At 44.3% G+C, this 17,997-nt stretch overlaps 2 protein-coding genes and 2 pseudogenes across 12 annotated transcripts in view; 2 read left to right on the forward strand and 2 right to left on the reverse strand.

Annotated features, from left to right (window-relative positions):
• The window catches only part of LOC136514227 (thiosulfate/3-mercaptopyruvate sulfurtransferase 1, mitochondrial-like), a 47,708-nt gene extending 33,110 nt beyond the window's left edge, over nt 1-14,598 (forward strand). The window contains exons 1-14 of one of the 10 annotated variants that reach the window (XM_066508209.1): nt 8,329-8,768; nt 11,090-11,227; nt 11,321-11,504; nt 11,646-11,741; nt 11,966-12,025; nt 12,105-12,167; nt 12,417-12,541; nt 12,639-12,801; nt 12,885-12,944; nt 13,220-13,278; nt 13,615-13,696; nt 13,785-13,848; nt 14,083-14,150; nt 14,225-14,595. In XM_066508209.1, the coding sequence (XP_066364306.1) occupies nt 11,673-11,741; nt 11,966-12,025; nt 12,105-12,167; nt 12,417-12,541; nt 12,639-12,801; nt 12,885-12,944; nt 13,220-13,278; nt 13,615-13,696; nt 13,785-13,848; nt 14,083-14,150; nt 14,225-14,335 (924 nt within the window). In that variant the 5' untranslated portion in view covers nt 8,329-8,768; nt 11,090-11,227; nt 11,321-11,504; nt 11,646-11,672 and the 3' untranslated portion in view covers nt 14,336-14,595. Of the gene's footprint in view, nt 1-8,328; nt 8,769-9,196; nt 9,913-10,997; nt 11,046-11,089; nt 11,505-11,645; nt 11,742-11,965; nt 12,026-12,104; nt 12,168-12,416; nt 12,542-12,638; nt 12,802-12,884; nt 12,945-13,219; nt 13,279-13,614; nt 13,697-13,784; nt 13,849-14,082; nt 14,151-14,224 lie in introns of those variants that run through there. The other 9 variants (XM_066508208.1, XM_066508211.1, XM_066508210.1 and 6 more) reach the window with 9 other exon arrangements.
• On the forward strand, nt 2,762-5,275 carry LOC136514228 (thiosulfate/3-mercaptopyruvate sulfurtransferase 1, mitochondrial-like). 2 transcript variants are annotated; one of them, XM_066508214.1, is made up of 9 exons: nt 2,762-2,824; nt 3,074-3,198; nt 3,296-3,458; nt 3,542-3,601; nt 3,879-3,937; nt 4,274-4,355; nt 4,444-4,507; nt 4,743-4,810; nt 4,887-5,275. In XM_066508214.1, the coding sequence occupies exons 3-9, from the start codon at nt 3,297-3,299 to the stop codon at nt 4,995-4,997; spliced, it is 606 nt and encodes a 201-aa protein (XP_066364311.1). In that variant the 5' UTR covers nt 2,762-2,824; nt 3,074-3,198; nt 3,296; the 3' UTR covers nt 4,998-5,275. The 2 variants fall into 2 exon arrangements, with proteins under 2 accessions (XP_066364311.1, XP_066364310.1); XM_066508213.1 differs by lacking the exons at nt 2,762-2,824; nt 3,074-3,198 and having other exon boundaries at nt 3,273-3,458.
• On the reverse strand, nt 5,955-8,213 carry LOC136511347 (pentatricopeptide repeat-containing protein At4g20770-like; annotated as a pseudogene).
• Nucleotides 14,599-15,366: 768 nt separating the features above from the next.
• LOC136511348 (pentatricopeptide repeat-containing protein At4g20770-like) lies at nt 15,367-17,787 on the reverse strand (annotated as a pseudogene).
• Nucleotides 17,788-17,997: the final 210 nt, after the last annotated feature.

The raw sequence follows: 17,997 nt of genomic DNA on the forward strand, positions 1-17,997 counted from the left end.
TCGTGGTCTACTGCTCTCTGTTCTGACCAGAATGCTGGCACATTCGATTGGTCAATGTTTCAATTAGTTGGAGATGACATGAAGGCGGATCACATTAGTCGAAGGAGATCGAACGGCATGTCACAACATAATACATGGTGCTCAGAGACTAGCTGTGGGGGTATTAACCCCTATACCCTTATGGCTAGGCTTGGGTCGGCCCGGATCAAGGGGGTCTGGTCCACTAGAAGACGACGCGCGGCCTAGCCAACCTGTTCGGAATCCCGCGCAATGAATCAAGACAGATTTGAAGATCAAGCAAGATCTTGGTCGATTAGAATAGGAATCCTTATCTGGCCACCTATGGCAATTGTAACTGGCTAGGATTAGTTTCCAGATCTGTAACCCTGCCCCCGGACTATATAAGGCGGGCATGGGACCCCTCTAAAAAACATCTCTCATTGACATACATCAATACAATCAGATGCATGACGTAGGTATTACGCCTTTGCGGCGGCCGAACCTGGATAAAACCTTGTGTCTGTCTTGCGTTATCATCTTGTTTGTTGCTTGCGCATCTGTCTGCCGATAATCTACTACCTTGGGCATACCCCTAGGTAGATTGCCGACCATATTTCATCGACACAAAGCAAGCTCTTAAATCTAATTACACTAAAGAGCTTGCTACAACTAGTTTGCAAGAATATAAATGAGTGAGTAGGATGGTTATACCGCCGTGTAGAGGAATGAACCAATCACAAGATGAATATGAAACCAATCACCAAGAGAATATCAAATGGCAAGAGACAACCGATTTTTCTCCTAAGGTTCACGTGCTTGCCAACACGCTAGTCCCCGTTGTGTCGACCAACACTTGGTGGTTCGGTGGCTAAGAGGTGTTTCACAAACCTCATCCACATGATTGGACACCACAAGAACCTACCCACAAGTGAGGTAACTCAATGACACAGGTAATTTACTAGAGTAACCTTTCGACACTCCACCGGGGAAGGTACAACTCCCCTCACAATCACCGAATGCGGCCATGAACAATCACCAACTCATGTTGATCCTCCACCGCTACACCGAGCCATCTAGGTGGTGGCAACCACCAAGAGTAACAAGCGAAATCCGCAGCGCAACACGAATACCAAGTGCCTCTAGATGCAATCACTCAAGCAATGCACTTAGATTCTCTCCCAATCTCACAAAGATGATGGATCAATGATGGAGATGAGTGAGATGGGTTTAGCTAAGCTCACAAGGTTGCTATGTCAATGAAAATGTGCAAGAGTGAGCTTGAGCCGGCCATAGGGCTTAAATAGAAGCCCCCCACGAAATAGAGCCGTTGGCTCAAATATTTTGCTGACTGTGCATTGACCGGACGCTCCAGTCACAATGCACCAGACGCAGCACTGGAACATTCTGGTCGTGAATACCAGACGCGTCCGGTCAGCCTACCGGATGTGTCCGATAGCTCCCAGACTGCCACGTGTCCAGTTCAAACCAACCTAGCCGTTGCTGCCCATTTTGCTGATGACCGGACGCTCATACCGGATGCACAAACTCAATTGACTGGGCACTGCACCGTTGAGTCTGGTCGAGTCCAGTAAGCCACCAGGGCCGACCGAACGCGTCTATTAGAAACTGATCGGACGCTGAGCCTTAGCGTCTGGTCGAGTACAGTAAGCATCCACCGATGACCGGACACGTCTGGTCACACTAGACCGGACGCTGCCAGCGTCCGATCGACTGACCTGCCGAGCACTGTGTTAGCTTGATTCATACCGGACAGTGTCTGGTGTGGCGACCGAATGCGTCCGGTCGCTGAGTACGTCGCCAAATACCAGACGTGTCCGGTCACCATTACCGGACAGCGTCCGATAGCTCTGTAACCAGCGCGACTAACTCCTTTTCAACTCTATCTTCTTTACCCTTGCTTCAAATATCCCAACCACCAAGTGTATCACCTTGTGCACATGTGTTAGCATATTTTCACAAACTTTGTCAAGGGTGTTAGCACTCCACTAGATCCTAAATGCATATGCAATGAGTTAGAGTGTCTAGTGGCACTTTGATAACCGCATTTCGATACGAGTTCCACCCCTCTTAATAGTACGGCTATCGATCCTAAATGTGATCACACTCGCTAAGTGTCTTGATCACCGAAACAAAAATGGCTCCTACAATTTTATCTTTGTCCTTGAGCCATTTGTTTTTCTCTTTCTCCTTTTCTAAGTTTAAGCATTTGATCATCATCATGCCATCACCATCGTCACGATCTTCGACATTGCTTCATCACTTGGAGTAGTGCTACCTATCTCATAATCACTTTGATAAACTAGGTTAGCACTTAGGGTTTCATCAATTAACCAAAACCAAACTATAGCTTTCAACCTAGGAATGCTTGATGTCAAGGTAAAAAAAAAGTCATCTAGTTTGCATGTTCATATCCAGTTCAGAGATACTTAAATAATGCTTCCTTCATAAACAAAAAGTTCAGAGATACTTCTTCTATCCCATGCGTCAATGGTATGTGGAGAACATAACAGTATGATTGTTTGTCAATTTGATCTTACTTCCAGAAAGAATTAGAGGGTTAGAGACAGATGTGGTTTGTGATAGTTAACAACTTGTTTTAGGTTTTGGATGCTTCCTGGTACATGTCAGTAGAGAACAGGGATCCATGGGAAGAATATCAGGGTTTTCAGCATCAGCTGTAACGTGTCTCATTTTCCTTTTTGACACAATTGTTGGAGCTAAAGTGTTGTTATATCTTCAGGTGGCACACATCCCTGGTGCGCTATTCTTCGACTTAGATGGCATAGTTGATCGAACAACTGATGTGAGAAATGTTTCTGGATATACCTTGCATCCTTATTTTTTCCCATTATTTTAGTTGAAGTAGATAAACAACAAGGATTTCCTAAGGTGGTTGTGGTTCATACAGCTTTGCAAATCTCATGTACTTAAAATTAGATTTTGCCACCAACTGGAGACCGATTCTTTCAATTAGTTTCGCAATATAGTAGTAATATAGAGCTTGTTTTCTTTTCCTAAAGCATAATATGTTTACCCTATGATATTATTTTAGTTACCACACATGTTGCCATCAGAAGAGGCTTTTGCAGCAGCAATTTCTGAGCTGGGTATAAAAAACCAGGATAAAGTTATTGTTTAAGATGGACAGGGATTCTTCAGTGCACCTCGTGTTTGGTGGTAAGTAGAAGTCTGTTCCAGCATCCACTATTTTCTATGTTATAAGAGTGATCTGACTGTTTTACTTAACTAACATGATTTCCTTCAAGATGTTTAGGATGTTTAGAGTGTTTGGACACAAGAAAGTCTGGGTATTAGATGGTGGTTTACCTCAGTGGCGAGCTTCTAGGTTCAATGTGGAAAATGCTAGCCCTGATGATGCAGTTCTAAAATCAAATGCTGCAAATAAGGCTGTTGAAAGGGTTTATAATGGTGAACAGGTGAGATAAAATGATGCTGTCCATATAATTACTAAACATTTTTTTTGCTTATTGGATAATTACATTTTTTTTGGTCTGTGCAGACAAATATAATCACATTTCAGACTGAATTTCAGCCTAATCTATTCTGGACACTGGAAAAGGCTAGTAACTTTTTTTACCTGAAAGTATTAGCCTTGCATGCTTAGACTGAAATATGTATCGGTCTGCTGGTCATATGAACCCTTTTGCTTTCTTTAATTTTACATTGATGCCTCAAAAATTTGGTGGAACTCCATAAATTTGATCAACTCTGGAGTAATAGGATCAACTCCGAATTCTGTAAATATGATTAACTCAAAAAGGAGCTATGAAGATTATCACTAAGTGAAACATTAATGTTATTCCCATGCAAATTGAGCTGTTTGATTCATGCAACAGGTTGCACATAATGTTACTGCGAAGACTTACCAACAAATAGATGCCAGAGCAAAGGGCAGGTAACATCTTTAGTTACATGAACTGTAGCAGCTAGAAGTTCTTATGCTAACTGAATATGATTTGTAAGTACAAACTTAGGTTAGTAAACACAATGCTCCCGTTCAAGCAAGACTCTGCCCTAACTCTGAATTCAAAGGAATTACATTAAACTGCTAGAAGTACAGATGAAAATATATTTCTCCATTTGTGAATCTACTAATTCTCAAACTAATTGTTAAAAAGATGCATTATATGCATTGGCAGCTAATGGTATTTTTTTGTTATTGGCCCCTCTTCCTAAGTTGCCTATGGTTTCTTATTGTCTTGAAGAAAATTACCCACATTCAAATTCGCAGATTTGATGGTGTAGCACCAGAACCACGGAAAGGGGTAAGAAGTGGACATATACCAGGAAGCATCTGTGTTCCATTCCCTGAGGTTGGTATGATTCAAAGATTCAGTACATCACATGATAGTTGGATAACCATCAATTGCTAAGAAATGATGATGTTTGACTTCATCCCAGATGTTCGATGGTGCACCAAACCTTCTCTCTGCAGATGAGCTGCGGCAAAAGTTTCAGCAAGCAGGTTTCCATTCTGTTGCAACTCATTTTAATAATCTGAAATAAGTAATTTTATTGTGTTCTTGGCAAGAAAGAAAGCAAGAATTTTTCTGAAGTACAGATATGAGAAGCAGAGCAAGAATAATGATAATTTAACATTTCAGATCTTTTAGAAATTGTGTATTTCTTAGGGATCATGTACAGAAATTCTGAAAAGTTTGCCAAGCAATAACAGTATGGTGTATTTGGTGTTTCTTCAGGAATTTCCCTAGACCAACCCATTGTTGTCACTTGCGGATCTAGCGTGACTGCCTGTACACTTGCTCTGGTCTGGAATCTTCCCTGTTCATCTTGGATTTACCAGGCACTAGCAAAGCAATCCCTAATAATATCTCTTTTTACAGGGGCTCTACAGGATTAGAAAGCATGATGTTCCAGTTTATGATGGATCTTGGACAGAATGGGAAGCACAATCAGATTCCGATTACCCAAAAGTTACCGCTCCTGCTTGTTAAAACTTACAAGCTCTGAAAAGATTAATACAATTTGAGCATCTTGGACCATTCAGTTTAGATTGTCAGCAAGATGATATTATGTTGTAACAAGCTTTGCACTAAATAAAGGCGAATATTATATGGACGAGAAATGTGCAATATGTTTTATATTGTCCTGTCACAAAAAGAGATGAAAGGGGACATGTAAAGCAGGACATAAAGTGTTGCCAATTCCTGTGAGTCGTGACCCCACTGTTAGCATCAAACTTATGGTTGACATGTACTAACTACTAACATTAATATTCAAGGAACATATGCTTGAAAACAACACAGACTGATTTTATTCACCATTGTAAACATTGTATTTACCATACAGATTAGTATCATGATCAACGTATTTCACTATTTTGTATCTAAATCAGGCAAATTCTTGTAAATTGAGGTCTAATGAGGTCTAATGATCTAATGAGGAAGTTGTCTTATGAATTTTCAATGAAAAATTGATACAATAAGTCAAAAACTGTGTATTCTGATCAGAAAAGAAACTGATCTGATCACTCTCCAGTACACGTGTTGTAAATTGTAATCAAAAGACATCATCTGCTAAGATTCCTAAGAACATATAGTACAGTTGGTGTTACCTTTTTCTCCCATTCTACATTTAGAAAAACAATAACATTTTCATCCATTGATCCATCTGGATAGAAATTTACACATAATGGTGCATGGAGCCATGAATTGGTATGAGCTTCCACATGCCATGACTCATCACACCTTTTGCAGAATATGACGAAATGAACTAAGCAATCCAGCATGGAATTGTCTTTGCACCTAATCTTCAATGCGCATTCCTGCATTTCACACTTTCCTCCCAAACGTTCAGACCACGCCTAATTTGCAGTAATGCTTGAAGCTAAAACAAGAGTGAAACCTGAGGCTCCCAAGTAAATTGCACCAGAGTGAGCCTGCTGGATTCAGCTAATATTGGCTTAAGATTTCTGTGAATATGGTAGCATCAGCACCAGATTCCAAATCATCCAGCACAGGTTTCAGCGTAGGGTGCACTTGTGTCATCCCAGAAGTGTCCTCGTTATCACTGAACATTGTGGGTTCTCCAACATTCGATCCAAGATCATTAGCTATCATAAAGGCACGAGCACCATCCTTGTGATTCACCCAGCTGTATCCACGGCCTTTCACAACACCACGACTACTCATCAGTGCCCTAACGGCTGAGGCATCACCATGTCGACCCAAGGTAGCATATATGTTTGATAGAAGCACATAAGGTGATGGATTCTTTGGATCAAGGCGGAACAGATGCTGGCAATAAATTCCCCCAACTCAGCATTGTGATGTACAACACATGCAGCTAGAAGAACTTCCCACAGTATAGGATCATCCTTGTATGGCATTTTATCTATCATAGCCTCAACTTCAGCAAAACGGCCAGCCCGCCCCAGTGCATCTACGAGGCATGTATAATGCTCAACTAATGGTGTAATCCCATAGTTGCTCTCCATGGAATTAAAGAATGTAATCGCTTCATCAACGAGCCCAGAGTGACTGCATCCTGTCAGGACAGCAATGAAAGTCACACTGTGAGGCTTCTGTTTTGTGGTTAGCATGTACTCAAACAATTCCACAGCTTTCTCTCCAAAACCATTCTGATCATATCCATGGATCATCTCATTTCATGCCACTACGTTCTTCATAATCATGCAGTTGAAGAAAAGGCGTGCATCATCCATGTTGCCACACTTAGCGTACATGTCGATCAGGGAACTACCAACACAGACATTCTGATCATAACCATCCTTCAGAACCTGAGCATGTATCTGCATACCTTGAGGTATTGATGACAATCTAGCACATGAGTTGATCATACTAGCATAAGAGGATTCTGTGGGGAACATTCCATCTTCCCGCATCTGCTTGAAGAAATTGAAGGCCTCTTCATTCAAAGAATGGATAGCCAAACCTGAGATCATGGAATTCCAACATACCACGTCTCTCTCGGTCATCACGTTGAAAATGATCTGTGAGACACCAACCTGACCACATTTTGAATACATATCAATCAAACCACTCGCAACAAACATGTCATTATGAAGCAATAGTCTTACTGAAGCAGAATGCACTTGCTTGCCCAGTTCCAAAATTCCTAATCTAGAGCATGAACTAAGGATCACAGCCAAAGTTGTCCGGTCAGGTTGCATATTTTGATGTTGCATTCCCCTAAACAACTCGATTGTGTCTTGATGCAGTTCCTCCTGGTTGTAGCCGGATAAAAGGGTGTTCTACGTAGTCACAGTTGGCTTTGATATCTTGTCAAACATTGCACGAGCAGATGGAACATCCCTTGCCTTAATACAAGAAGCAAGCATGTTACTGTAAGTTACCTCATTGGGCTCAAAACCTGACTCTTGCATAAAGTCCAGTACTTCCAAGGCCCTCTCGTAGCAACCCAGTTGACCATATCCAGTTATAAGAATGTTCCAAGAAACAATACTGACACTTGACATCGACTCAAAGACTTTCATGGCCTCGTCCATCTTCATGCCCTTTGCATACATATCAATCAACGAGTTCCCCAAATGTTGGTCCGATCCAAAACCTTTTCTGACAACCAATGCATGAATGGACCTGTGCTCTGCGCTAGCCCTGCCCATCATCGTCGTGAACGAAACCTCGTTCGGGCTAGCCATCCCGTCGAACAGTCTGACCGCGTCGGCGACGCTCCCGCACTTTGTGTACATGTCGAGAAGCCCGTTCTCGACGAACTGGTTCCCGTCGAGCCCGACCTTGACGGCGAGCCCATGGCAGCGCCTCCCGTCACCGAGCGCGGCCACAGCGCCGCACGCGCTGAGCACGCTGGCGAGCGTGAAGTTCGTCGGGGCGAGGCCCTCCTGCAGCATCCCCTGGTACATCTCTGGCGCTTCCCTCGGGGAGCCCGACCGCGCGACGGCGGCGATGACGGTGTTCCAGGAGACGGCGTTCCGGTCGGGCATTTGGCCGAGCAGGTCCCTGGCGGCAGCGAGGTCCCCCGCGCGGCAGGCAGCCGAGATGGCGGCGTTGTAGGAGTAGACTGTTGGCGCGGGGCAGCGCGCGGAAGGCGCGGAGCGCGTGGCATGGCAGGCCCGAGAGGGAGTAGAGCTCGACGAGGCGGTTGAGGAGGAAGGTGTCGGCGGCGAGGCCGGCGGCGAGGACGCGCGCGTGCATGGCCTTGGCGTGGGCTCGGCTGGGCTTGGGGCCGCCACTACGCTTGATGCAGGCCCGGAGCACGGCAGCGAGCTGGGCCCAATAAGGCCCACTCAGCTTCTGCTCTAGACCCCGAGCTGACTAGCTGAGCGTAACCCTACCGCGACTCCGCGAGTCTCCAGTTCTCCTCCACCCGCGCCGCATCCGGTTCTTCACGCTCACCCGCGCGGCCGCGCCGCCTCCCCACCCGCGGCGCATCCCCGGCAGCCGGCGCCCCCCTGCGTCCTCCCGCCGGATGCCGCATCCCTAGCCGGCACGCCCTCCCGTCCCGCCTCCCGGAGTCTCGGCGCGACGGCGCCCCCTAGGCCCCCTCCTCCCCTACGTGACTGCGTCCTCCCGCCGGCCGCCGCATCTCCACCCGCGAGGCCGCGCCGCCGCCGCCGCCGCGCGCGGCTGCCCCGGCGCGCCCTCCCTGCGTGGCTGGCTGGCTGCGCGGCTGCTTCCCCTGGCCCCTGCGCTGTGCCTGCGGGACAGCGGGTACTCCGGGAAGCCCTCCACCCCAAGACGGCTACGTCCATTGCCTCCTGCAGTGTAAGTATTTTCATTGCCTAGATGTTCATGTTCTGACAGATTTCATTTGATTCAAGATCCATATTCATTGCCTAGATGTTCATTTGATTCATTGCCGATAAAGAGCATCAGTGACCTCATCCAGTAGAAGAATTGATGGATTTGAGAGCACAGCACGAGCAATGGAAAGCTTTATCTTTTGTTCTTCTGTCATAGAGGCCAGCCCGACCAACCTATGTGATATTTAGTTTTAATCAAATAACCATGTTACAGCTGTTAAAAAAAGTGCAATGCAATAGACAACTGTGATATATCAGGTGTAGAACCTGTGTGTCATATCCTTTTTCTAGTGAACTGATGAAATGCTGCTGAAATTTTCTTGTGCAAACCTGGTCAGATTTTGGTTCGGTTAGTTCGGTCGGAACCAGGAACCAAACCGAACTAACCGAAAACTGAATTCGGTCGGTACCGATTCTTTGGAAGAACCGATCGGTACCGAATCGGTTCGGTTCGGTTCGGTAGTACCGAATGCCCATGGCTACTTGCTCCTCACCGCATCCTACGCTTTCCGTAATTCCCTCAATCACGCAGCAACACAAGCTGAATCTGTCCTGCCCGCTAAGTCCCCACCGCATCCCCGGCCGTGCCGCTGCTCCTCAACCGCCGCCTCGCCACCACTCGCTCCGTGGCTACAGCGCGGGACTGTGTCATAGCCAGCTATGAGAATAGGATCCCCGTCCCCCAGTTTCCATCGCCTACTAACGCTCAAGGAACCAAGGAACATCAGCCGGCGGCCGAGCGTGTGCGCCGGTGGAGATCAGGTGGCGGCCGAGCGTCTGCACAGGTCGAGATCAGGCGGCGGCCGAGCGGGTGCGCCGGTGGAGATCAGGCCGCCGCGTTGACAGGCAGGTGCGTGCAGCTTGCTGATTGCGTTGGCAAGCAGGTGCGTGCAGTTTGCCGAGCGCCAGCGGCCTTCCATCGCTCACAGTCGCGGCCGTTGACAATTGAGCAACACGCCAACGCCGTCCAGCAGAACAGCTCACACCACGCGCTTGCCAGTCCGGCCGCTGCATCTCGCCCCGTCTTGCTCCAGCGCGGCAGCTCGCCTCCCTCGCTGCAGGGATCAGGAAGGGAGGACGAGGAGACGCAGCAGATTGACGATCAAGTTAGGGCCTCCTGTATGTCTTTCTGTTATGTCTGAAATAACAAGAGCAAGTCTGTACTGCTATTGGCAAGTTATCAAGTCTGTACTTGTAGGTTCATATGTCTGAAATAACAAGAGCAAGTTATTAAGCCCGTAATTAACTAAAACCACAAATTTTATCATGATATTTTTTACGGGCGTTATGACTATGTCAAGCCTGTAATGTTGATTGGTTATGGGGAATGGTAGTAGCTAAAATTATTCGGGCTTTTTTGTGTATATATATGGTCATCCACTGGTATTTTTATCATGGTATTTTTTGGCAGCTACTGGCAACAATTCAACAACTTTTGGTTTCAGCTTATATTGAATAAGCTCAAAAGCAATACTTAGAAGTTAGTTCCCAGATGAAAGATCTTGAAACAAAATATAAACAATTTAAAGAATTCAAAGAGCAGTTAATATTTTTTTTCTCCTTGCCATATTCTTTTAGGCATCTTCTTGATATTAGTTTTAGTTAAGTTTGTCTACAGGTCTTGAATCTTCTTGATATTAGTTTTAGTTAAAGGCGTGCAGTGTACCTGTTGACGCTGATTCAGTAATGGCTTCGTGTTCAGACCCTGAACCAGTTCTGTTCATTAATCCCCATTTTTCTTTATTAGTTGTAGCACGCACCTGCATTGCTCTGACAAGAGGTGTTTGAGGGAATGCCTATGAGATAAACAACGTGTCCTTTGGTCTCCGTGTGTATGTCAGAATGCAAGTTTCAGTTAATTGCTATACATTTTCCTTCAGCAAGGGTTTTCATCTCTGAAATTTTGTAGATTGTTAATATGGAATAACTTTGGTTGATTGGTTCCGATCAATGCCTGTGATGCATCACTGGTTTTGTGTTCCTGGTATGTCAACCATATTTTCAGAAATCGGTGTTAAAAGGCTCAGTATGTTTAGATGTTTTTGGTCAAATATAGTGTACATGATCTAGGGAAGTTGTGATTCCAATTTCATGTTAATCGGAATTGGATTTTTTTGTTGATTTTGTCAAATAGTGAAATAGATCGAGTGATTCCAATTTCATGTCAATTCTCCTTTCATTTGTTTTTCAGTGTGTCAGTCCACAGCAGCTCAACTCTCCTTTCATTTTCAGAATAATGGTAATAGCTTGCTCGATTTGATTTCATTTTTTTTCTCTTTGCAGTACTTAGTAGCAACAGTTGGACACCTTTTTATTCTGGTGCCCAGCAATTCAACAATAGCAAAGCTAATAGAAGCAGCAACTTGGAATCCTTCGCAGTTGGTTAGCTCGACAGGAGCCACAGGTTTACTTCACAAATTGGTGCTCCTTTTATTCTAATTTTTTTATTTTTCATTACAAATACAGAATCTTTTAGTTCTATGATTCTTAGTGTTATGATTAATTTTTTTCTAGACACCACCGTAGCGTTAGCACGGGCAATATACTAGTTATATTTAAATAACTCCTTGGTGTGGCTACCTCACTAGTCCAAATCAGCTTGTCTGCTCCGCCCGTCGCCCGTCCGCCTCTCTCGCTGCTCCCCTTCCTCTCCAGTAGGCGCTCTCCCGCAGGGCCTGCAGGAATCCGAATCAATAAGGTCAGCTCCAATCTTAGCCTATATGGCAGCTTGGTTTATTCTCCCTCTTTTCTTCTTCTTGGAGCGGAGGCTATCCTTTAGCTTGGGAATCTCACCTGCAAGCTTCGTTTTTTTTTTTGCTAATCCACTCCGGCGACCTAGGTCTCTTGGCTTGCCCGCTGGTCTGTAATGGCGCAGGATGATCCGGTTGTTTCTGCTCAGTGGCTGCACGATCACCTAGGAATGCCTGATGTCAAGGTAAAAAAAAAGTCATCTAGTTTGCATGTTCATATTCAGTTCAGAGATACTTAAATAATGCTTCCTTCATAAACAAAAAGTTCAGAGATACTTCTTCTATCCCCTGCGTCAGTGGTATGTGGAGAACATAACAGTATGATTGTTTGTCAATTTGATCTTACTTCCAGAAAGAATTAGAGGGTTAGAGATAGATGTGGTTTGTGATAGTTAACAACTTGTTTTAGGTTTTGGATGCTTCGTGGTACATGCCAGTAGAGAACAGGGATCCATGGGAAGAATATCAGGTTTTCAGCATCAGCTGTAACGTGTCTCATTTTCCTTTTTGACACAATTGTTGGAGCTAAAGTGTTGTTATATCTTCAGGTGGCACACATCCCTGGTGCGCTATTCTTCGACTTAGATGGCATAGTTGATCGAACAACTGATGTGAGAAATGTTTCTGGATATACCTTGCATCCTCATTTTTTCCCATTATTTTAGTTGAAGTAGATAAACAACAAGGATTTCCTAAGGTGGTTGTGGTTCGTACAGCTTTGCAAATCTCATGTACTTAAAGTTAGATTTTGCCACCAACTGGAGACCGATTCTTTCAATTAGTTTCGCAATATAGTAGTAATATAGAGCTTGTTTTCTTTTCCTAAAGCATAATATGTTTACCCTATGATATTGTTTCAGTTACCACACATGTTGCCATCAGAAGAGGCTTTTGCAGCAGCAATTTCTGAGCTGGGTATAAAAAACCAGGATAAAGTTATTGTTTATGATGGACAGGGATTCTTCAGTGCACCTCGTGTTTGGTGGTAAGTAGAAGTCTGTTCCAGTATCCACTATTTTCTATGTTATAAGAGTGATCTGATTGTTTTACTTAACTAACATGATTTTCTTCAAGATGTTTAGGATGTTTAGAGTGTTTGGACACAAGAAAGTTTGGGTATTAGACGGTGGTTTACCTCAGTGGCGAGCTTCTGGGTTCAATGTGGAAAATGCCAGCCCTGATGATGCAGTTCTGAAATCAAATGCTGCAAATAAGGCTGTCGAAAGGGTTTATAATGGTGAACAGGTGAGCTAAAATGATGTTGTCCATATAATTACTAAACATTTTTTTTTGCTTATTGGATAATTACATTTTTTTTGTCTGTGCAGACAAATATAATCACATTTCAGACTGAATTTCAGCCTAATCTATTCTGGACACTGGAAAAGGCTAGTAACTTTTTTTACCTGAAAGTATTAGCCTTGCATGCTTAGACTGAAATATATATCAGTCTGCTGGTCAGAACCCTTTTGCTTTCTTTAATTTTACATTCGATGCCTCAAAAATTTGGTGGAACTCCATAAATTTGATCAACTCTGGAGTAATAGGATCAACTCCGAATTCTGTAAATATGATTAACTCAAAAAGGAGCTATGAAGATTATCACTAAGTGAAACATTAATGTTATTCCCATGCAAATTGAGCTGTTTGATTCATGCAACAGGTTGCACATAATGTTATTGCGAAGACTTACCAACAAATAGATGCCAGAGCAAAGGGCAGGTAACATCTTTAGTTACACGAACTGTAGCAGCTAGAAGTTCTTATGCTAACTGAATTTGATTTGCAAGTACAAACTTAGGTTAGTCAACACAACGCTCCAGTTCAAGCAAGACTCCGCCCTAACTCTGAATTCAAAGGAATTACATTAAACTGTTAGATGTACAGATGAAAATATATTTCACCATTTGTGAATCTGCTAATTCTCAAACTAATTGTTTAAAAGATGCATTATATGCATTGGCAGCTGATGGTATTTTGTTGTTATTGACCCCTCTTCCTAAGTTGCCTGTGGTTTCTTCTTGTTCTGAAAAAAATTACCCACATTCAAATTCGCAGATTTGATGGTGTAGCACCAGAACCACGGAAAGGGGTAAGAAGTGGACATATACCAGGAAGCATCTGTGTTCCATTCCTTGAGGTTGGTATGATTCAAAGATTCAGTACATCACATGATAGTTGGATAACCATCAATTGCTAAGAAATGATGATGTTTGACTTCATCCCAGATGTTCGATGGTGCACCAAACCTTCTCTCTGCAGATGAGCTGCGGCAAAAGTTTCAGCAAGCAGGTTTTCATTCCGTTGCAACTCATTTTAATAATCTGAAACAAGTAATTTTATTGTGTTCTTGGCAAGAAAGAAAGCAAGAATTTTTCTAAAGTACAGATATGAGAAGCAGAGCAAGAATAATGATAATTTAACATTTTAGATCTTTTAGAAATTGTGTATTTCTTAGGGATCATGTACAGAAATTCTGAAAAGTTTGCAAGCAATAACAGTATGGTGTATTTGGTGTTTCTTCAGGAATTTCCCTAGACCAACCCATTGTTGTCACTTGCGGATCTGGCGTGACTGCCTGTACACTTGCTCTGGTCTGGAATCTTCCCTGTTCATCTTAGATTTACCGGGCACTAGCAAAGCAATCCCTAATAATCTCTTTTTACAGGGGCTCTACAGGATTGGAAAGCATGATGTTCCAGTTTATGATGGATCTTGGACAGAATGGGAAGCACAATCAGATTCCGATTACCCAAAAGTTACCGCTCCTGCTTGTTAAAACTTACAAGCTCTGAAAAGATTAATACAGTTTGAGCATCTTGGACCATTCAGTTTAGATTGTCAGCAAGATGACATTATGTTGTAACAAGCTTTGCACTAAATAAAGGCGAATATTATATGGACGAGAAATGTGCAATATGTTTTATATTGTCCTATCACAAAAAGAGATGAAAGGGGACATGTAAAGCAGGGCATAAAGTGTTGCCAATTCCTATGAGTCGTGATCCCACTGTCAGCATCAAACTTATGGTTGACGTGTACTAACTGCTAACGTTAATATTCAAGGAACATATGCTTGAAAACAATAGGCTGATTTTATTCACCATTGTATTTACCATACAAATTAGTATCATGATCAACGTATTTCACTATTTTGTATCTAAATCAGGCAAATTCTTGTAAATTGAGGTCTAAAGAGGTCTAATGATCTAATGAGGAAGTTGTCTTATGAATTTTCAATGAAAAATTGATACAATAAGTCAAAAATTGTGTATTCTGATCAGAAAAGAAACGATCTATCACTTTGCAGTACACGTGTTGTAAATTGTAATCAAAATACATCAGTCCTGCTAAGATTCCTAAGAACATATAGTACAGTTAGTGTTACCTTTTTCTCCCATTCTACATTTAAAAAAACAATAACATTTTCATCCATTGATCCATATGGATAGAAATTTACACATAATGGTGCATGGAGCCAGGAATTGGTATGAGCTTCCACATGCCATGGCTCATCACACCTTTTGCAGAATATGACGAAATGAACTAAGCAATCCAGCATGGAATTGTCTTTGCACCTAATCTTTAATGCGCATTCCTGCATTTCAAACTTTCCTCCCAAACGTTTAGACCACGCCTAATTTGCAGTAATGCTTGAAGCTAAAACAAGAGTGAAACCTGAGGCTCCTAAGTAAATTGCACCAGAGTGAGCCTGCTGGATTCAGCTAATATTGGCTTAAAATTTCTGTGAATATGGTAGCAGCAGCACTAGATTCCAAATCATCCAGCATAGGTTTCACGTAGGTGCACTTATGCCATCCCAGAAGTGTCCTCGTTATCACTGAACATTGTGGGTTCTCCAACATTCGATCCAAGATCATCAGCTACCATAAAGGCACGAGCACCATCCTTGTGATTCACCCAGCTGTATCCACGGCCTTTCACAACACCACGACTACTCATCAGTGCCCTAACGGCTGAGGCATCACCATGTCGACCCAAGGTAGCATATATGTTTGATAGAAGCACATAAGGTGATGGCTTCTTTGGATCAAGGCGGAACAGATGCTTGATAGCAAATTCCCCCAACTCAGCATTGTGATGTACAACACATGCAGCTAGAAGAACTTCCCACAGTATAGGATCATCCTTGTATGGCATTTTATCTATCACAGCCTCAACTTCAGCAAAACGGCCAGCCCGCCCCAGTGCATCTATGAGGCATGTATAATGCTCAACTGATGGTGTAATCCCATAGTTGCTCTTCATGGAATTAAAGAATGTAATCGCTTCATCAACAAGCCTAGAGTGACTACATCCTGTCAGGACAGCAATGAAAGTCACACTGTCAGGCTTCTGTTTTGTGGTTAGCATGTACTCAAACAATTCCACAGCTTTCTCTCCAAAACCATTCTGAGCATATCCATGGATCATCTCATTCCATGCCACTACGTTCTTCATAATCATGCAGTAGAAGAAAAGGCGTGCATCATCCATGTTGCCACACTTAGCGTACATGTCGATCAGGGAACTGCCAACATAGACATTCTGATCATAACCATCCTTCAAAACCTGAGCATGTATCTGCCTACCTTGAGGTATTGATGACAATCTAGCACATGAGTTGATCATACTAGCATAAGAGGATTCTGTGGGGAACATTCCATTTTCCCGCATCTGCTTGAAGAAATTGAAGGCCTCTTCATTCAAAGAATGGATAGCCAAACCTGAGATCATGGAATTCCAACATACCACATCTCTCTCGATCATCACGTTGAAAATGATCTGTGAGACGCCAACCTGACCACATTTTGAATACATATCAATCAAACCACTCGCAACAAACATGTCATTATGAAGCAATAGTCTTACTGAAGCAGAATGCACTTGCTTGCCCAGTTCCAAAATTCCTAATCTAGAGCATGAACTGAGGATCATAGCCAAAGTTGTCCGGTCAGGTTGCACATTTTGATGTTGCATTCCCCTAAACAACTCGATTGTGTCTTGATGCAGTTCCTCCTGGCTGTAGCCGGATAAAAGGGTGTTCCACGTAGTCACAGTTGGCTTTGATATCTTGTCAAACATTGCACGAGCAGATGGAACATCCCTTGCCTTAATACACGAAGCAAGCATGTTACTATAAGTTACCTCATTGGGCTCAAAACCTGACTCTTGCATAAAGTCCAGTACTTCCAAGGCCCTCTCGTAGCAACCCAGTTGACCACATCCAGTTATAAGAATGTTCCAAGAAACAATACTGACACTGGACATCGACTCAAAGACTTTCATGGCCTCGTCCATCTTCATGCCCTTTGCATACATATCAATCAACGAGTTCCCCAAATGTTGGTCCGATCCAAAACCTTTTCTGACAACCAATGCATGAATGGACTGTGCCGGATTGCACGAGCGACATTGTAGTCACCAACGCAGGCCTGCGCACACGCGCCCAGAACACTGGAGACAGCTACCGGATCAACACTGAATCCCGCTCCTGCTCATCCGCGTGAACAGCCTGAGGGCATTGTCGACGGCCCCGCTCTGCGCTAGCCCGCCCATCATCGCCGTGAACGAAACCTCGTTCGGGCTAGCCATCCCGTCGAACAGCCTGACTGCGTCGGCGACGCTCCCGCACTTTGTGCACATGCCGAGAAGCCCGTTCTCGACGAACTGGTTCCCGTCAAGCCTGACCTTGACGGCGAGCCCATGGCAGCGCCTCCCGTCACCGAGCGCGGCCACAGCGCCGCACGCGCTAAGCACGCTGGCGAGCGTGAAGTTCGTCGGGGCGAGGCCCTCCTGCAGCATCCCCTGGTACATCTCCAGCGCTTCCCCCGGGGAGCCCGACCGCGCGACGGCGGCGATGACGGTGTTCTAGGAGACGACGTTCCGGTCGGGCATTTGGCCGAGCAGGTCCCTGGCGGCGGCAAGGTCCCCCGCGCGGCAGGCAGCCGAGATGGCGGCGTTGTAGGAGTAGACGTTGGCGCGGGGCAGCGCGCGGAAGGCGCGGAGCGCGTGGCATGGCAGGCCCGAGAGGGAGTAGAGCTCGACGAGGCGGTTGAGGAGGAAGGTGTCGGCGGCGAGGCCGGCGGCGAGGACGCGCGCGTGCAAGGCCTTGGCGTGGGCTCGGCTGGGCTTGGGGCCGCCGCTACGCTTGATGCAGGCCCGGAGCACGACAGCGAGCTGGGCCACTAGGTTGGCCGGAAACCAGAGGAGTGGTTCGTTTATATACATGTATGTACGAGGCAACGTGAACAAAATAATCAATTCTAACAACATATAATTATGTAAACCACCTTTGTTAAAATATACAAAATTGATTTTTTATATGGCCAAAAGGCGTCTGGAATAAAAAATCATCATGGAACCATCAGACATTTTAAGAGGCCAATATTAACTTAAATTGAGTTATCATCGTAAAATAATTATTCAAACAAATGCGTC

This window comes from Miscanthus floridulus, chromosome 16, assembly GCF_019320115.1.
Source record: "Miscanthus floridulus cultivar M001 chromosome 16, ASM1932011v1, whole genome shotgun sequence".
Classification (NCBI taxonomy): Eukaryota; Viridiplantae; Streptophyta; class Magnoliopsida; order Poales; family Poaceae; genus Miscanthus; species Miscanthus floridulus.